Genomic DNA, 21,611 nt, shown 5'->3' with positions numbered 1-21,611 from the left:
TTTTATATCGCGTAAACCGCACAAACCAAACCAACCATAACCACATTGATTTGGTTTGAATGAATTTTTTAAAATCAACTAAACCAAACCGAACCACGTATATTTTTATCTTGCAATTTAAATGACATTTATTCTCAAAACCGAACTAACCCGTTCCATGAACATCCTAAATAGTAGGCTGTAATGCACCATAATAAAAGAAGGAAGAAGGACGAAATGAAAGGGTTGCGTATATAACTACACCCATTCCCAAACGCACCTTTCAGTTTTGTAATTTTAACTCTCACCAACTCTCTTCAGAGAGAAAAGAGAATCAAAAGCTACCGTACACATCTCTTCACTTCACCCATTTATTCCTCTCACCACAAAACCGTGACACTCTCTTATTTACCTTCCACTACTCCTTTTTCTACATTACTGCAACACACCTGCAACTGTACAAACATTCAAATTCACCAATTTAACTGAATCATCATTCATTTCATAATTTCATATTCTCTCAATTCATCAATGGATCTCACTCAAGCCACACTTGAGATCTTCTCCAAACTTGAACACAAATGGCTTTCTCATTGCAAAGACACCACCAAAACTCGCATTCTCAGCATTGATGGCGGAGGAACCACCGCCATTGTAGCCGGTGCTTCATTAATCCATCTCGAGGATCAGATCCGTCTCCAGACCTCCGATCTCCATGCTCAGGTATCAGATTTCTTCGACATTGTCGCTGGTACCGGCATTGGCGCTATTCTTGCTGCAATGATAACTGCTGCAGATTCATTAGGTAGGCCTCTGTATACTGCAAGAGAAGCCGTCCGTATCATCACTGAGAGAAACGCTGAACTGTACAAGCACAAATCCGCCGGAGTTTTTCGCCGTCGCCGGAGATTCTCTTCGAAGAACATGGATAACGTGTTGAAGCAAGTGTTCCTTAGAAAAGAGGATCAAAAGTTGTTGACCTTGAAGGACACGTGTAAACCGTTGCTTATACCTTGCTTTGACCTCAAGAGTTCGGCTCCATTCGTTTTTTCACGAGCCGATGCGTTAGAATCTCCGAGTTTCAACTTCGAACTCTGGAAAGTGTGCCGCGCCACGTCAGCAACACCGAGCCATTTTAAGCCGTTTAACTTCACATCCGTCGACGGAAAAACCTCCTGCTCCGCCGTAGACGGCGGTTTAGTCATGAACAATCCAACGGCTGCTGCAGTGACGCATGTTCTCCATAACAAGCGCGATTTTCCAACGGTAAACGGCGTGGAGGATCTTTTGGTACTTTCATTGGGAAACGGATCGTCGAACTCGAAGACATGCGAGAACCGCACGTGCTCAACGCCGTCGGTGGTTGACATTGTTCTCGACGGTGTTTCCGAGACTATTGACCAAATGCTTGGAAACGCTTTCTGTTGGAATCGTACGGATTACGTCAGAATTCAGGTATGTTAATGGTTTTTCACTTTTTCTTTGTACTGTTTTCTCTGATCTCTGCATTAAAGTCAGAATCCAGTTACTGTTTATTTTCCTAGAAAATGTTTCCCAGAAAATGAAGGAAAATAAATTTAACGGCGTTTATTTTGTAACAGGCGTTTGGTTTGGGAAGCGAAGGAGGGACGGAGGAGGAGGAGGTGCTGAATGAAAGAGGATTGGAGTCGTTACCGTTTGGCGGGAAGCGGTTAATGACGGAGACTAACGGAAACAGAATTGATAGCTTTGTCCAACGTCTTGTTGCTACCGGAAAACCCAGCCCACCGTTCAGTCCTTGCAAGGATTCAACCGTTACTTCTCTTGCTAACGGACGCTAGTTTTTGTTTTTTTACTAGCTTTTTTAACTAGCTTTCTTAACGCTGTAAAACTGTAACCAATGTTTTTTACTACCATGCAATGCCAGCTGTTAGAGTTACTATTAGTACTAGTAGTATTTTAGCTTGTAGTCATTTTTTTTTCTTCATTTCAGACTCGGATCCTCTCAATCCGTCTATTTTGACATTAAAACTCAACTCTTAAATTAATTTGACGTTGGAAAACCTAAAGTTTAAGAGATGAAACTAAATACACTACAAAATAGACGGTGCATATGATCTATGATATGAATGGTGCAATATGGAGCAAGTGATCTATGATATGCCGGCGATTTCAAAATTCATATCTATACTGATCCATGATTGGATTTTGCCAGTGTTATTGCTCTTTGAGCCTGATGTATTTCTTTGCTTAATGGGATTCCAAAGCTCAAATCTTACACTTTCATTATTGAGCTTAATTTTTGATTTTGAGTGTGTGGAATTTGTTAGGAGTGTGGCATTGTTATCAAATTGTGGTCGATGAGATGAAGTTTAAATTGGATTTTATTTTCACACTTTATGCGGAGGTTATCCTTCCAATTTGACCAATTTTCGTCAAGATAATTTGTCCATGGGTTGTGGTTTATGGAACTGAACTTCTAAGAAATTGAATAAACAACAAAAAGACAGACCGGCAGTGAGGAGAAGATGATGATTTGATGAGAGAATGTACATAGTGGACTTTTAAATTTTCAGTTACTAAATTAATCTAAAGGGTGAATTTTATTGTCGAGAGCGATTGAAAAATAAAATATTGAAAGGATCCGATTCCTTTCTTTTGTTATCAATATTTTGGTTTTTCCCCTTAGAGGGCATCAATGCAATTTCACAGATAGATAAATTAAATTTTGTATGTATAAGTTCAATTATAAAAATTAATCTCTAATTTTATGAAATTAAAACAAACGGCAAATTCTTTGTAAAAGTTTTAATGGTTGCATATCTAAAATTCTTGGAAGCCACATAAACTTTCTCTCCGGACACAAACTTTTCACATAAATTTATTTGGTACAATAGAATTGGCGGGGTAGTAATGTACTTGTAAAAAAATGTGTATCGGAGTAGTTAGTGTGTGTAAGTGTGTTGTTAACATTTTTTTTTTCTGTTCTAGTTTTCCTCACTTGGTTCTGATTATGATTTGTCGGAACTAAGGAAGTAGTTGCATGAATATGATAGACTATTAGATTACTATGTTTTAGTGAACACAAGAAACAAAGATTAGTGTTAATATTCAGTTATTCACCATTTTCAATTGCAGTAGTATTTTATTTTTTTATTGTGAAATCCATAAACGACTGCTTGATTTGTGGAGTTAGATACATGAGGCCTACTTTTTAACTCTAGGATAATTTAAGAGGTTTTGCCAAATTCTGGTTGCTATCTATCTATCTACTATTGTACACAAAATAGAAACGAATGCATTCAATTCAATTTCCAACAATAAATTGTAAAGCTGTAACCAACAAACTACCACATATTCTGTCAAGTATATGCAGTACAGTTTTATTACTTAGTAGTTAGGGTTGGGAACAGGCCAGGCCAGGCCTTGACAGGCCTAAGCCTGGTCTACAATTTTTTTTCAGGTCTGAGCCTGGCCTGCGGCCTATCAAATGTTTTTTTTTTTGGCCTGGTCTGAGCCTTTTAAAAGCTTGACCTGACCTTGTAGCCTGTTTAAAAGCTTGTGTTACATTAAAGCTTCTCTATATAGTTTTTTAAATAGGCTAAGCAAGCCTTAAAAAGTTCATATTTAAATTTTTATAATTTCTACAACATTAAGAAAAAGCTAATAATATGATTAACACAATAATTAAAAACTAATAAAATAACAAATACGATTACGAAAAATAATAATTATTATAAATAATATTTTTTTATAAGATATAAATAATAATATTATATAAATAATTATTATTATAAACAGGCCAACCTATCAGGCTTCGTAGGCCTTTTTAGAAGCCTAAGCCTGACCTATTTATGTAAACAGGCCGTTTTCAAAGCCTAAGCCTGACATTTTTAATAACCAGGCCAGGCCAGGCCAGACTTATACAGGCCAGGCCGAAGGCCCCTGTAGGCCGCCTGGCCTATTCCCAACCCTAGTAGTAGTAGTACATAGTTGCACATTTTATCCGTCGTTTTTTATACAAATATCTTTTGTCAAGTATAAGCTTATTATAGGCTCCACAATGCTCCTTCATTTCAGATTAAATGTAAAGTTTGAGTTGTACTTAATTTTTAGAATTATTTAGTTCAAATTAAAGTTTTTTTTATTTGTATACCTAACATGTGTCATAAACAAAACCTTATAAGGGTATACCACAAATAGTAATTTTGTGTCGTAAAAGTTAATATCATCTTCGATCTTTTTTATAAAAAATAATTAACTTTTTAAGTTCATTGAATAATTAGTGCATTTGATTTATATTATATGTTAGATACATTAATTATTTAATAAATCTAAAAAGTGAATTGTTTCTTATAAAAATGACCTAGAGAATACTATTTAAACTTTTGAAGATTTTAAATGCACAATTTTTAAGATAAAATTCTTACATTTAATTTTTTTAATATATACTCTTAGAGCATACATTAGTTTTTTCAATAATTAATTGGGTTGATTTTAATACTTAAATTAGTTTTATTTATGAACAAATCTATAATAATTGTAGTTATTGGAGTTGTTAAGTGAAATTCAAATAAGAATATTTAGTCGGAAAAATGAAAATGTGACATTTTTTATGAGGTTTAGGAAGAACAACCTAGAGGCCTATGATTTTTTTTTTTGGTCTAGAGAGGCCAATGATGTTTTTTTTTGAAACAGGAAATTTTTTATTAAACCTCTAAACCAAGAATGTCAAGAGAGGCCAATGATATTTTAAACCTTTTGAAAATGTTATTTTAAACATAATTTATGATATGCTATTTTTTATAAGAAAAATGGTCCTGTTAATGAGTTTTTTTGGGACACTCTTTAAAGAAAAATCATCTTTGAAAATTCTTACATCAGATCAATACCTTTAGAAAGAAGAAAAAGAATACAATGTTGTGTGATTGATGCGATAATTAGTCAATGTTGTGATTTGAAGAGAAAGATAGAAAAACAACATGGTCTTGACCCAAAAAAAAATGGTGTTGAATGAGTTTTAGAGAGGAAATAAGATTTCATGTCGTCCCGGCTTTTAACAATCACAGAGACATGTTCCGATCTCAATATTATGGTTCAAAAAAGTGCATATTTCTTTTTTATCATATAACTTAAAGAATTGCGACATTAAATATAGACACAGTCCGATCTTGATCAAATGACAAACAATGTATAAATGTGTCAATTTACTAAATACCAGAAATTGAGATCTATTTGAGATGTAGAAGTATCCAAATATAAAAGTTCTTTTTCTAGATTAGACTTTTGAGTTAGGCTAAGCTCATATTACGGCAACAACCGACCTATATAAACACCAAACTACAACTTTACAAAGTATGTCTCATTTCTAACCTCTCGTACCCACATAAAATTAATACCAATTTCAGCGTTAGAGTATTTGTAAGCACATCCCTCTATTGTTGTCATCTCCACCTAGTATTCTGCCCTCCGCCTCCATTCAAGGAGAATTCCTTCCATTTACTCATGATCACACCATCATTGTGAGTCCTTTTACTTTCTATAGATTAACTCTAAGTTATGTTCAGAAGAATATTTAAAAAAAGAAAAATAGATGCAGTCAGTGTGTGTGTATGTCTCAAAACTTGATTCCATTACAATTTAGAAATAAAGTTTTTTGTCTTGTCGTTAATTCCTTTCTCTTGAGCTGAGTGCCACCATTGGGGCCAGGGAGTTATGGTGTGTGTGGACACGGTTGGGACCAACGCAACGATGGCATTCGGAAGTGATCAATAATAATATTAGCGCATGCCATGGCCGAAAGTGAAGGGAAGGGAAAAATCATAAATTCATAATGTTTGGGTTTATTAATATTACAATGCTTCATTGTCCATGGATGCTACACACACTATAAATGTTATGTAACTGTTCTGGCACCAGAATTATAATAGAGTATGTTATTAAAAAAAATAGTAATACGATTACTCTCATCGTCCCATTTTATAAGACATATTTTGATTAAATACATTATTCATATATCTTGTTTTGACCGTACTTTTTTTAAAATTATATAAATGTAAATATTATCATATAAAATCTTGTTTGATTTGTTTCGATAAATATTTTCAAAATATCAAATTTCTATAATTTTTTACTTAATAAACAATTAAAAATATTCATAATCAAAATTATGTATTGGTGTACGTGCAGTGGTGAATGAATCCTTATATTTTGGGACGGAGAGAGTATAAAATAACTTGTTAACAGTCTCCCCGTGATCCCAGTTGGTAGGATATCACATTTTATAAGTTCGATCAAATTCGAACATCCCACTTCGGAGAGTATTATTCCTACATCCTCATCCTTGCGGATCCTCACAGTTCATGCGGAGATCCATAATCTTAAAAAAAAAGTATCAAATTTCTATTATTTTGAATCAAACTAGTTGTAAAAAGAAACAGTAAAGTTTAATTATAAAACAAATAAAAAAAAATTAAAATATTATTGTGAGTCTTGTAATAGTAATAAACATCATATATAAACAAAGTGAAAATATAATTAAAAATAATTTATAAAATACTTAAATATATATATATATATATATATATATATATATATATATATATATATATATATATATATATATATATATATATATATATATAAAAGCAGGGGACTTGAAACCCAATCAGCGGCGGCTCCTATGCATGTGTCACATGGGCTATGACATATGGCCTCATAAAAATGGGGGCCTCAAAAAATATTGTTCTATTGTGAATATTTTTTTTTACGCTTTATAACTGATTGTTATATTAGAATTTTATCAAATGGAGAGACGTGTGATTGATATTGACTTGTTTATCAAACTTTTTATTTTAGTGACAAAATGATTATTTTTTAATGATATTCATGTTATTTGTAATTTAAATCGATGACAATTTTATTTTTATTTTTATTTTTTTTGTATTTTTTTAATTAGAGTCTATTTTTTATAATTCCACAAGACCTACAATAAGTCGGAGGCCCCTAAAGCCGGTAATCCACTTATCCATTAGACTACTTAACAATAAAAAATAAACCCGCTTTTGATAAAAAAAATAAAAAAAAATAAAAGAACTCGGTTTTCGAATAAAAAAAAATCAAGGATTAAGCCCTGTTTGACCCTACTTATTTTCTATTTTTCTACTTCTCCTTAAAAGAAATAGAGAGGTAGATAATTGTATTTGACTCTATTTCTCCTTAAAAAAATTAGAAAAATAAAGTAAAGAAGTAGAAAATAAAGAGAAGTTGGCTCAAACACAAAATTTTGGTGGATTCTAGGATGAGGGCTCAATTAAGTCCCTCACTGGTGTACCACTCTAAATAACAAATTATAACCGTTGGATTAAATAAATTCACAGATTTGAGTATACAACACATTGCACTGAATCTTTTTGCCTTCTTTTATCTTCTCTACTTATTCTTAGTTTCATCCCACTAGGCCACTACGACAACAACAATAACTCCCAGGAAGAAACATCGGGACGGTTCTAATTGTTCCATGGCAGCACCAAGATATGTTCTCCAAAGAATTCAAGTATCACAACTGTTCATTCCCTTTTTGACCCATCACACGTCTAACCATGATACAGTTGGACATTGAGAAAATGTATTTTCATTTCAAAATCAAACACATCCGGAAAAGTTTATTTGAGAAAACCACAATAACTATATATACAACTGGAAAATTCTAAGTTATTATAATAAATAGGAGTGATTTTTTTTTCTCTCACAATAATAATATGGGTATTTCAAAAAACCTTGCAATGTAGTAGAGTACTTTTTCATTCTAGTACTTGAATGGTGATATGCTTTTGGGGCCTTGCAGACCGCCATGGAATTGAAACATGACATTAAATGCAAGATTACTTGGTTTCTAGGCGTCAGATGAACATGGTGAAAAGGCAGCGGTTTAAAATCTGAATATTTACATTATCAAAAAAAAAAACTGAATATTTTGAGGAAGAATTTGTATCCAGTGTGCCAATGTAAAATGAAATAATGTAGGCTTCTTTAATTCAATGGTTAAGATGACTGGTACACCGGTGAGGGACTTAATTGAGCCATCACCCTAGAATTCACCCAAAATTTTACCTCTTTACTACTTTTAAAGAGAAGAAAAAAATAGAAAAAAAATAGGGTCAAGTATGGTGTGTTACTTATATCATATACAAACTTAATTTAGGCATGATGTTGACATTTATGAAAGTTATGCTTTGTTTGTAAGTAGTGTATTTAAAAATTGAGTTTAATTGTTGTGCACCGTCGGTGTAATTTTGTTTTACACATACATCCAATGACGCGTTGCCACATCATTTAATGAATGTGACACATCATATGTTTTTAATTACCATACATGATGTGTCGGTATATTATTGGACGTATGTGCAAAATAACTTTAGACTGACGGTGCATATAAATTAAATTCTTAAAAATTTGTTTCATATTACGTAACAATTTTAAATAAGTATCGTAACACACCTTTCTGACGAATTAATAGGCCATTGAAATTAAGTTGTATAATGAGATTTAACACGTATTTTGTAGAGAATATTGATTTATAAGACTATTTATATATTATACTCCCTCCGTCCAAATTTAATTGACACAGTTGACTGTTGTGCACTATTCACATATGTTGTTTTAACTTTATTTTTCTACTAATAAACAAAAATAAATATTAGTATAAAAGATGTTGTTTGATTCGTCTCGATGAGTATTTTCAAAATATCAAATTTTTATAATTTTTACTATTATACATTTAAAAATATTAATCGTCAAAGTTATGCATCGACATGCGTGAAATAGTCAATTGTATCAATCAAATTGGGACGGAACGAGTACGTCAAAAGTTGTTGCAGGTAAGTACTCTTAATTAAATTAAAAAAAAAAAAGTTAACAATCCAATAGATCCATGCCGATTAGTCTAACCTATTTTCATCCCAATTTGTATGCATAGTACTCTTGCTTTAAAAAAGAGACTGATGAACTAATTTTAAACATCTCCATCTAAAGTGGTCACTGATTTATTGGGATGAAATTGACAATGAGTTCAAAGTTAATAATACACTATATAAACTAATTTTCTTTTTCCACAAATGATACAAAATATAATTTCACTTAGCATGCATATTGTGGAGACTATAGAGTATAGCCCCCAATTCAGCCACCATAGTTACATAGATATTAGCCACCATATAGTTACATTGTTTTTGTGTTTTTTTAGAGAATAAAACGTCTCTATAATATGGTTAATCTCCCTCTATCTATACCCAAAGTGTGGGGAGGTAGTTGAGGAAAAAGTGAAAATAGTAGAGGCAAAAGTGGAAGTAGCGGAGGCAAATAGTGGAGCCACGTACGATTAGCCCGTGATACTCGCCCAATGTTACTAGCTCAGACAGCCATTGTACTACTAGCCAGTCAATTACTTGATACTCGCCCAGTTCTAGTAGCTCAGTCAATCACGCGCTTTGATAGTTACTAGCCCTGATAAGTTACCGGCCACTTCCTCGTGGTACTAGCCTTGTGTTACTAGCCACTTCCATGGGGTGGTACTAACCCTATGTTTGTCCAATTTAGTTTCCTTCTCTAAGAAACCAATTAGCCATACTAAGCCGTTCTAACATGATACAAAAAATCTTCAATTAGACTTAAAATATTTTGACAGTACAATGCATATTGTGGGGACTAAAGAGTATAGATAGCCCCCAAATCAGCCACCATAGTTACATTGATATTACATATGTATAAGAAATGAAAACAACTCTTTATTTCCATTTCAGCCATCATTTTGTCTATAGTATACACTCCTCTAAGTTCACTTGTAAGTCATTGGTGGTTGAGTTTGGTGGTTGCAGTACAGTACTTTTCTCCCACTCTTACCATGACACAGCCACCCACTGCTGGTGGCTGATGCAAACGGCATTAAATAGCCTCCTGCATGTCATAATAATATATACATACATGTCACTTTCTACCTTGTTTTTCCTTCTGTCATATTTCTTCATTTTTTCAACACACTTTTTATTATCATTAACCAATACTATACTACCTTGTTTTTCAACACACTTTTTTTTAATGTCAGTAGAATTTGGATATAGGATTCTACGACATTCAGAGTATTAAGTTATAGGTTTCACCGAAATAGTAGTCAGGGTTTCTTGAAGGGTGAGATGAAAGAGGGGACCCCAACTATTCTCAGCTAATTTTTGTGATGCCGGATGACCTTTTTTTTTACATCCGGCCCACTGGACCATCTAATCTGATTTGGAGGTCAGCTGACAAAGAGTGGTTTCAACCCTCTTCATCAAATCGCAGTTGCGGGGATCAAACATTGACCCCCTACCAAATTTAACGTCAATTATTACTGGATCAACCAGTGGCGGAACTAGAAAAAATATCGTGGGTGGGCCGAAAAATAGTCGATCTATTTTCAAATTAAATTTTTTGCTCTTCTATTTTCACATGTTACTATTTTGGTACCAACAAACTATATTTTTACTCTAAAAATTGTGATTTTTGGCTATAAAGGTGATTTATTGTCTCCAACATTGAATCTAAAGATGAAATATCAAATTTGAGACCAAAATTCACAATTTTTTCCCATTAAAATTCACTAATTTTACAGCAAAAAAGTAATAAAAAAATATTGAGATAGGACTAAAATTGCAACAAATGTGAAAATATGGGACTTGAAAAATTTAATATTAATTAAACATATTTTTTTATGTCATTTCATATTTATATACGCTAGTTCAACTGCTAATTTTATCTATTATTATAAATTCAATTAATTATGAACTAACATTTACACTAATACTTGAACTAATATGTGTACCGAATTACTTATAATCATCAATAATATATTCTAAATTAATATTTATATTAATATTTGTACATATATATACCGGGTGACTTAAAATCATTAATAATACATTTAAATTAATACCCTACATATAAAAAAAAATGGGGGTGGGGGTGGGCCGCGGCCCACCTCATCCCACCCCTAGGTCCGCTGCTGGGATCAACTAACGATCGGTTGGTAGATGACTTTTTTTATTACCTGTGGAATGGGAATTTCTTCAAGGGATTTTCTCTGCGTGACAAATTTCAATACCCTTAGCAGTTATTAGTAGCTATCAATTCATTGCTTTTTTCATATACTAACTTTTCTTCTGACCATGACTGCATGCATTTCTTTCTGAGACCACTGAAAAGATCCTTTTTTGGTTGTTCATCAGTACTGTGACTACTTAATGGAATTAAAGTTTTGGTGTTAATGCCATCTTTATGTAAAATCTTGATATATAGTCCCTCTTCTCTTCCAGTACTTATTAATAGAGGACAAAGTGTACTCCAAAGTGAACCATTCACTTTGGATAGTAAGATAATATTATACATAACATAATAAATTATGAGTGATTATAAAATAAAAATAATAAAAAAATTATGAGTGATTAATTTTTTTAATGATTAGATGTTAGATGCATATTCAATAAAATAAATTAAAGAAATGATCTCGTTTTTGTTTTTTTGACAAGAAAGAAATGATCACGTTGTTCTCCATTTTCTCAATTAAATTAACCTACCGGTGATATTTTAATATTAATTATTTTAAAATAAACCTAAATTTTGAATTAATTTTTTTTGGTAGAGATTTATAAAAGAGGTATTTTGAAATACCTCCGTACTTGAGTTTTCTGACGGTGCTGGGTTTCGAACCAAGTAACATAAGGTTGAAGAACATTTCCTCAATCAAGTGACCTCACAGGCAATTTTGATATTAATTATTTTAAAATAAACCTAAATTTTGAATTAATTTTACCTGCATGGTATCGGTACCTTGCAAAACTTTAGGTAGCAAAGAATATCTATTTATTTGAAGAGTGTCGTGACATTTTCCGACTCTTTTGCTTCCCATAATCATGGGCAAATTTTTTTTTTACGTTAGATGAAGTAAATCTATTATTATTATTATTATTATTATTATTATTATTATTATTATTATTATTATTATTATTATTATTATTATTCAATCGTAAAAACAAATGTATGCATGATACAACACATATTTTCAATTGTGCAATCTAAGATTAGACTAAAAAGTTGGAGTATCCAATGTCAATGTTTATTAGTTGTAAAAGACAAGTCTAAGTCAAATTTGTCCGAGTTTTTGATGAGATGGTTTGTCCTATGTCATATCTTAATTAAACTCACAAATTGACTATTGTGTTGGAGAAATTAACGACAATTATATTGCACCACATTTTCAAATTTATTAGAGTAGTTCAACTCTAAAATCACACTTAAGAGGGGGTTAGCTTAGCCCGTATTGAATCCACCGTTAACATATCACTAAATTCTCTCACAAATATAATATGAAAAATCATGCATGAAAATGATAGAAGTGTGCAGCAAAGTGAGAGCTGATCCTCTCCCGTGGACTTTATGTCCAATGCAATCTGGACCTTTCATTTTGATTACATTTGTAATTTTATTATTTTTTTTAAAATAATATAGATGGTTGTGATGCAACTGGACCACCTCCAGTACGAGAGGGAATCCATTCTCGATCAAAGTAAAACATTTTATTGCTATTTGCAGCTACCATGCAAGAATGACTATGTCAAAGGGCCCTCCATCGATAACTACAGGCAGAACAACGAGGTGCTTAAGTGCTTTGATAATTTGGTTATAAATTTTGATTTCGACATTTAAAGAATCATTTATTCACGCATTTGAGACATCATTGAATCTTTTAATTAAGATTAGACGATGAAGATTTTAATTTTGTTTTATATAATTCCAAATATCGATATCTTAATATAAAATTTTAGATCTAGATCAAACAATAGAACAATTTCGATTGTGTGGAAATTAAATATTTCGACGTGAATGAGAACAAATTTTGCAAAAAAAAAAACTCAAGTATTGCTCAAATTAACTTTTCTTTTTTAAACTTATTAGAAACCAAACTTGAAAAGCCACTAAGTTTGGTCTAGTGATGAAGAATTTAAGTAGTATGCTAGAGGTCCCAAGTTTAATCATCAGCTTTACTGTAAACCAAAAAAGACACCAAACTTGAATATTCTTGATTTAGAATTAAATTTTGAACTTGATATTGAGAATTTACTTTTAATTTAAAAATTGAAATATTGTAATTTTTTTTTGGTTTACAATGAGCTGGGGATCGAACTCATAACCCATAACGTACTACCCAAACCTCTCACCACTAGACCAAACCTAGTGGCTTGAAATATTGTAATTTTTAATTAAATAAATGAAGAAAATACAAATAATATATTTTTTATAAAGAAAATATGAATAATATACCATAACATTTTTTTAAAAAAATAGATAAATATCACACACTTTGTTTTTCCTCATTTTCTTGAAGTCATGCATATCAACCACCATGAACACCACCGACCAATTAAATGCATGACACCACCATCAAATTATAAAGTTTAAATTAAAAAATTAAGATTTTAATATTAATAAATCATATATATTCCCTGATTCACATGTATTAAATATGACCCTTAGAGTCATGCATACCAATCACAAAAAATATTCACAACTAATTATTATATGTATAACACCATAAATATATTATAATTCATTTTCTCCTTAATTTTCAATGTAATACTACATGCATCATTATTTTATTTTATTTTTGACTAAAATGCATCATTATTTTTTGTACAAACTTACGGAGTACATTGCTACAAGAAAAACAAAATATATACTATCCTCTAACTATTTACAATACTACTAAAATAAATCTATATTAATCTAATATTTATACATATTATTATTTATATGTATTTCTAAAAAACATTTTGTGCCTCTTTAAATATGAGATCCTAGATAGTTTTCTATCACAAACCATCCTCAATGCCCAAGGCCGTCATTATTTACGTGTGTTTACTATATAAATTTATTTTATTTTCATATAATTATTAAGTTATTTGTCTCGTGCCTATGATGAATTTTATCCACAATCACGGCCACCATATGAATATTTTTTTATTCCTAAATTATTTATTTTATTCAATTTTATATGTATAATGAACTTTATAAATCTAATACGGATAACGCAAAAAAAACGCTAATAACAATAATATAATAGTTAATAATAATAATAATATAAATAATAATAATAAAAAATAAATAGATGATAAATTATGATGGACTTGCAATTCATGCAAATAGTACTACTTTAGTCTCCCTAACTTATTTTTTCTTATAGTAATTCTCCCACTACCTTTCATTATAGTAACAAGATATGTCCTATGTCTGCTTTCTACTTCTATACATGACCTGTATTAATTTTGCAATTGGATATATATGTACCACATTCATGCCTTCGATCTAAAATAATTGGTCATTTTAATTGAATAATTTGGTACTCACTATAATCATAAAATAAATCAAAATGATGTTATAATAAAATAAATAAGAATTTAACCACATATATAATAAAAATATTTATAAGATAATGTTATAATATAATATAGTAAAATATCGAAATCATACAGTTTCATTGAGAATTTTGGACACCAAATCATGACCTTTCTTATCATTGTTTTCGGTTGGAGTGTAGAGAGGATTACATAAATAGTTGAAGAGATAGTCGATAAAATAGACATTGGCTGTGTATTTTCTACCGAGCACATTTGCAACAAGGTTAGTTTTACCAATTTATAAAATATGTCAAAATTGAACCTTGTAATTTTGAAGTCTATTTTTGTTGATTTGATGTTTGTATAATCTAAACTAGTAAACTTTTCAAATTTTTCTAATTTGTAAAGATATCTTCCAATGAGATATTGACGATATTTTTTTACTACTTCAGTGATGGCGAGAATCACTCGAAAATAGACTGGAGAGGCTTGCATACGGCTGCACCTCGTTTTGCTAAAGAAGGTGATGGGGTTCCCCTCATGTGAAACTACCGCTCCGATGGCAATGAAAGAAGTGTGATCTGTGTTTAGAATGAAGATCTTAGATAAATCATGGAAATACCAACACACTGAAGTATATGTTATTTTGTTTTATAATATTGTCGTAAATGCCACATCGACAGTTGTATTCCATGTAAACTTAGTGGAATGTAATAAATCAATGAGAGAACCAGTGAGAGTATCGTAATTGCGGACAAATCACGTATAAAATCTGGTGAAACAAAAAATTCTCTAGAGTCGTGATTGAGTGAATAAGGCAATAGAAGTTACAAACATGCATAGTTGATAAACAAATTATAATGTTTGAATTAAAGAAAAAAGAAGAAGTAAATTTTAACCTTTTAATGATGGGTCAGTATTTTCGTAATTTAGTAACAAAGATGAACAAAAAAATAACATAAAAAGTCAACGTTTTAACAAAAAGACAATGGAAGAAAAAACAACAAAAATAATGTGGTGTTGTTGTTATATATATATATATAATACTTCAAGTGAGAGGAGTGTTTTATTGTGAGAGATGAGAGGATTGAATAAAGACCCTTGGATTAAATTAAATGGTTCTGATTTAATTGTTAATTAAAAAATAAAATCCTCCCTCTGTAGTTTATACGCGCATCATCTTCCTCCGTTCTATCATCTTCCTGTATCATACAAATCCACATCCAGTTCTTGCTGTAAAATTAAGACGAATTGATCACTTTTATTACTATTATTTAATGGATAAGTTTTGGATCTGTGTGGAAATCATCTTTCCCATTCTAATCTTTTATTTCAATTTGAAATACCTGTCTTCATTCCCCATGGTTACGAGCAAAAAGTCTTAAGAATCTTTGGTGAAAACTAACTGGTAACCATAGTAAAAGCTTCGGCAACGGCGAAATATGGTTGATGACAACAGACTAATACGACCCTATTAGATGGCGGTGATGGCCTTCAAAAGGGGATCTTCCGCTCTTCTAATCGAAAAACTTCAATACCCAATTTGTTATACCCATGGTTTATGATTAACAGAAAGATACTGCTGATTTGGCACTGTTGCTGGGTTTTTGGTTTTCATTTCACTGTGCAGAAATCAAGAAGTAAAGGAAGGTCACAAACTGTGATACAAACAAACAACATGTGCATCTTTTGGTGATTAATTAAATCCAACCGTTGATTTGAATCCGATGGTCAGAAATCCATCCTCTCATCTCTCACAATAAGACACTCCTCTCACTTGAAGTGTCCCCATATATATATATATATATATATATATATATATATATAATGATTAAAGTTTTGAATCCTATATCATCCCGTCCCATTTTACAAGATCTAATTTGATTAAGACTATGTTTGGAAAGGTTAATAAGCTATCTTATAGTTTATAGCTTTTAACTTATAAGCTAAAAGTCCTGTTCGATAACAGTTTTTAAAAAGAGCTTATAGCTTATTTTTCAAACGTTATTTCAAGTAGCTTATGAGCTTATAGTTTATCATCTTTTCTTTCAATTTTACCCCTATCATTTTACTTGAAAAAAAAATTAAATGTTAATTTTTTATGTCATTTCACACTTATAAGCTAGTTCAATTGCTAATTTTACTAAACACTACAAATTCAATCAGCTAGCTTATTCGCTATAATCCCATCCGCTATAAGCTACTCCCTCTAGTCCTAATTACAAGAAAAAATTTACTTTTTAGGTACATTGGAATGTTAATGTATCTAAATTATATTATAGTCCAAATACATTAGTTTTTCAATGAACCTAAAAAGGGAGTAACTTATATAAATGTAAATATTATCATATAAGATCTTCTTTGATTTATTTCGATGAGTATTTTCAAAATATCAAATTTCTATAATTTTTACTGATAGACAATTAAAGATATTCGTAGTCAAAATTATGTATTGGCATACATGCAATGATCAATGAATTCTTATAATTTGGGACGGAGGGAGTATAATATAATATGATTCTTAACAAGTTTGGGATAAACCTTTAATTTGGTCCGTGTACGTGAACTATTAATCTCTCTTCAACTTGATCCATAAACTATAGAAATATACTAAATAGTCCATAAACTATTTAATAATTTATTAATTTGGTCCTTAAAATATAATTTTCTCTCATGTTTTAAAAATAATTGAGGGACTAAATTGATGTATTAATATTAAATAATATTTTAAAGACTATTTAATATATTTTGATAGTTCATGAATAAATTGAAGGGAGATTGATAATTTAATGATGATTGAATCTTGTTGTTCTGACGAATAGTATTTTTCTTTTGATATGCGTGGACATATATACTATGAACAATCAACGATAGGTTCTGCAGCATAAAATCGATGAACCTGATAATAGTCCTGCCAGCAGAAAACGGCAGAAGAAAAAAAAATTAGGGAAGATTATAAAAAATCTCAAGGTTTGAGCGAGATTATTGGATAAGTGTTTTATATGTATTTTTAACTAAAAAGTATCTCAAAATCATTTCCACAATAAAACATTAAAATCTATAGACCTTTGAATACTAATAGACATTATAAAAGTAATTAGAAATCTCAATGAATAACAACATATCCCTCCCAACCAAGATGACTAAATAACATCGGTAGGAGTGATATGAGTAATCGATGATGGACTATGCGACCTTTTACACGAAACTAACTAAAATAAAAACAACAAAAAAAGTTTTAAAAAAAACTACCATAATATGAAAATGGGAGAGAAATAGAGCTATGGTGTGATTTTTTCGGTCCTCCCCTTTTATAGAAATCTTGATGAAATGTGATTGGCTGGAGCCACATCATGGTCTCCCACGTGGTCAATTAGATTTTGCCACGTGACAATCATTTTTGACTCCATGGGGGGTTGTGTTTTGTTTACTGCTGATAGGTTCTCTACGTAGCTTGCGATTGCGAACACTGCTCGTGATGTATGATGTGAACTGCAATTTTTCAGTTTTTCCAATTTTACACACTCGCATCTTAGGTAGCGAGGGGTAAATTGGAAACGCCATGGGGCGCACAAGTGTAACAGGTGCGAAAAGAACAACTCTAAAAAAATTCGGATTTTGTAGGCCCAATAAGCTGGTGCAAGCAAAGATTTTCAAAGCCCAGTTAAAAGTCCAAATAAATTGGCTGAACAACAATTAAGGTTTGAGTGACGTCATCCATTCATGATGAAGAAACATAGTAAGGGACATGAGGCTATATTCGTCATTTTACCATACACAATAATAAAGTATAAATGGAGGAAGCGGAAAATCCACGCTTGGTGTTTCAATTCAATTCAATGGTGGCGTTTAAAAAAAGCTGGATATGATTTGATTTTGATCCATCGCATTTTTTTTTTCAATCATTTCCCTCCAGTTTTTCCACGCGCACGCTTTACCATATTTTATTTTTATTTTCATTTTAAATTTTCATTTCAAAAAAAGAAAACATTAATTTAATTTTTATTTTTCCCCGCTCCAGCAAAAACCATAAAAGGCTCCAACTAATTATCATTATCATCATTTCAAAAATCTTCTCTCTGCTGCAGACTTTATCTTTTTCTAGGGTTTCATTTTCCTCTTCATCACTGCATCCTCAATTTCTCACTCAGGTACTAGATCCATTTCTGTGTTTCTTTGATTCTTTCTCCACTGTGTTTGTTCTCGATTACTTTTTGTTTTTATTTAATTTTATTTCTGTCTCCAATTTTAGGGTTTTTGTATTGTCATAGTTTATTTGTGTAGTTTTCTGTAATTTTTCAGAAAATTTAACAATGTTTCGATTCATGGATTTTTCATCTTTAGTTCAATTCTTCTCAAGTTTGAATTACATTTCTGAATACTCAGAACGCACACTCACCCTAGTACTGTTTGTTCACTTTAAATGTTGAAATTACATTTATTTCTGAAATGAATGTTTTAAATTGTGATTGTGTCACACTATTGTTTTATTGCTTAGGATTGTAGTCAAATAGGGTGATGCCGGCCGCTTAGATATAAAAAATCTTGATATTCAATGTTCAAATTGTGGCTGTGAATCGATCGCTTGAACTTCGATCTGAGATAATCGATCCGTTAATTTAATTTTTAAAGTTCAAATTGTGGCCCAAGGTCTCTGGTCTGCTCGATAATGTTTATATTGTGGATGCTTTTTTAGTGTTTTTATATGAAATTTGTAGTTAGTCTTTATTACCCTAGTGTTGCAAAGATGTATGCCTATAGTAGATTGTAGATGTATATCGAAGTTCTTTGATTTTGATTTTATACTGTACAGTTATTATTAAAATGTGCAAATTAATGAATTTTCACAAGCAGTTTTGTCTTCTATTGTTTTATAAACAATAGTGAAGATCATGATTCGGAAAACTTTAAATGAAAATTTTGTTGGCATACTTGGTTTCAGGGTCTCTTGATATGGATTCTACAGCGCAGTCATACCAACATCGATCACTTTCGATCAAATTATGGCCTCCAACCCAGAGTACTAGGTTGATGTTGGTTGAACGAATGACCAAGAACCTCATAACTCCATCAATTTTCTCTAGAAAGTATGGACTTCTTAGCAAAGAAGAGGCTGAGGTGGATGCAAAGGAAATTGAGGATGCAGCTTTTGTGACTGCAACCCAACACTTTGAAAAGGAGTCTGATGGTGATGGGAGTTCTGCTGTGCAAATCTATGCCAAGGAATCGAGTAAGCTTATGTTGGAGGTTTTGAAAAGAGGACCAAGAAGCAAGGAGAATGGGGAATTGGCATCTGAAAAGGCTGGTGCTATTGTTGAAACTGTTTTTGACATATCTGGGGGTCGCAGAGCTTTTATTGACAAGGAGGAAGCTTCAGAACTTCTGAAACCATTGATGGCACCAAGCTCTTTTACAAAGATATGTTTCAGCAATAGAAGTTTTGGTTTTGATGCTGCTAATGTTGCTGGACCCATCCTAATATCAATTAAAGATCAACTGAAAGAGGTGGATCTATCAGATTTTATTGCCGGGAGACCAGAAGCAGAGGCTCTTGATGTGATGAATATATTTTCTTCTGCACTAGAAGGTTCTGTTTTGAGATATCTTAACCTGTCAAATAATGCCATGGGTGAAAAGGGGGTTAGAGCATTCCGGTCACTCCTAAAATCACAAAATGACTTGGAAGAGCTTTATTTGATGAATGATGGTATATCAGAGGAAGCTGCAAAAGCAGTTGCTGAATTGATTCCTTCCACTGAGAAGCTTAAGGTTCTTCATTTCCATAATAACATGACTGGAGATGAAGGAGCATTTGCAATAGCTGAAGTTGTGAAACGTTCCCCAGCTTTGGAAGATTTTCGGTGTTCATCTACCAGAGTAGGCTCTGAAGGCGGAGTTGCTCTTGCTGAAGCGCTTGGGGCTTGCACGCACTTGAAGAAGCTTGATTTGCGGGACAACATGTTTGGTGTGGAAGCTGGAGTTGCTCTAAGTAAAGTTATACCCTTATTTGCTGATCTTAGAGAGATATATCTCAGTTATTTGAACTTAGAGGATGAGGGTGCAGAAGCACTTGCTAATGCTCTGAAGGAATCTGCCCCATCACTGGAAATTTTGGATATGGCTGGGAATGACATTTCTGCAACAGCTGCTGTTTCTGTGGCTGCCTGTGTATCATCGAAGCAGTTCCTCACCAAGTTAAATTTATCTGAGAATGAATTGAAGGATGAAGGTGCAGCCTTAATCAGTAAGGCATTGGAAGGAGGTCATGGGCAATTAAATGAAGTTGATCTGAGTACAAATTTGATCACATGGTCGGGAGCCAAGCTGTTGGCTGAAGCTGTTGTTCAGAAACCTGGATTTAAGTTGCTAAATATTAATGCTAACTTCATTTCTGATGAAGGGATTGATGAGTTGAAGAAAATATTTAAAAACTCACCTGACATGCTGGGTCCTTTGGATGAGAATGATCCTGAAGGAGAGGACATTGATGAAGAAGCTGAAGATTCTGATAATGATGAATTGGAATCAAAACTGAAAGGCCTTGAAATTTAAGAAGATTCATCGGACTTTGGCATGCGTTTCCTTCAGATTAATTTGTAGGCCAATTAATATTTGCGATAGACATACTTGTTTCATACTAAGCAGCTAGAGCTTTAATCTTTTGTATTTTAGATCTTCTATCCGAAACTTGCTTTTTTGATGTTTACCAGTTATATGCTCTTAATATCTGGCAAGACTAGAAATGGGCAAATGGTATTAGCTGTAGATTTTTTTGGGCTTTATTGTGCCATTTGCTGGCAATTTATTACCTTTGATTGCTAGGTCATGCTTAAATATTTGCAATTGATTCCATAAGCAGATTACTACATTTGATTGCTTGGTCATGCTTATATAGTTGCAATTGATTCTATATGCAGATTATTACTTAAGGATTGCAGCATAATTATGCTCAGGCTACAAACAACATAAACCAATTGCAATGACATTTTATTCAAAATCTACTGTCACAGATTTTTTTTGAAATCAACAAATATAGAGCTTGTTGAGCACATGGATTTTGATTTTCACGATCATGAGCGGAATTGAAATAGTGGTAATATTTTGCATGAATCTGTTTGAAGGAATTGTTTTTCAATTTTTCTGTCATAAACTTGGCCCAAACTATATTTTGACAGCCATAATGGAATGACGTGACAGATTTTGTGCCAATTGTAGCAACTTGTGAAGTGC

General features: G+C 32.1%; 2 protein-coding genes across 2 annotated transcripts; both read left to right on the top strand.

The window, feature by feature from the left end:
• Positions 1-280: 280 nt before the first annotated feature.
• On the top strand, positions 281-1,945 carry LOC123884331 (probable inactive patatin-like protein 9). Its single transcript, XM_045933416.1, has 2 exons — positions 281-1,434; positions 1,581-1,945. Exons 1-2 carry the CDS (start codon positions 511-513, stop codon positions 1,797-1,799), a joined length of 1,143 nt encoding a protein of 380 aa, XP_045789372.1. The 5' UTR covers positions 281-510; the 3' UTR covers positions 1,800-1,945.
• Positions 1,946-18,166: 16,221 nt separating this feature from the next.
• On the top strand, positions 18,167-21,249 carry LOC123903211 (RAN GTPase-activating protein 1-like). The gene is made up of 2 exons (XM_045953139.1): positions 18,167-18,532; positions 19,324-21,249. The coding sequence occupies exon 2, from the start codon at positions 19,335-19,337 to the stop codon at positions 20,931-20,933; it is 1,599 nt and encodes a 532-aa protein (XP_045809095.1). The 5' UTR covers positions 18,167-18,532; positions 19,324-19,334; the 3' UTR covers positions 20,934-21,249.
• Positions 21,250-21,611: the final 362 nt, after the last annotated feature.

Source organism: Trifolium pratense, linkage group LG1 (genome assembly GCF_020283565.1).
Source record: "Trifolium pratense cultivar HEN17-A07 linkage group LG1, ARS_RC_1.1, whole genome shotgun sequence".
In the NCBI taxonomy this organism is placed as follows: domain Eukaryota; kingdom Viridiplantae; phylum Streptophyta; class Magnoliopsida; order Fabales; family Fabaceae; genus Trifolium; species Trifolium pratense.
The sequence above is the reverse complement of the archived record's forward strand: the minus strand, read 5'-3'. Positions and strand labels throughout refer to the sequence as shown.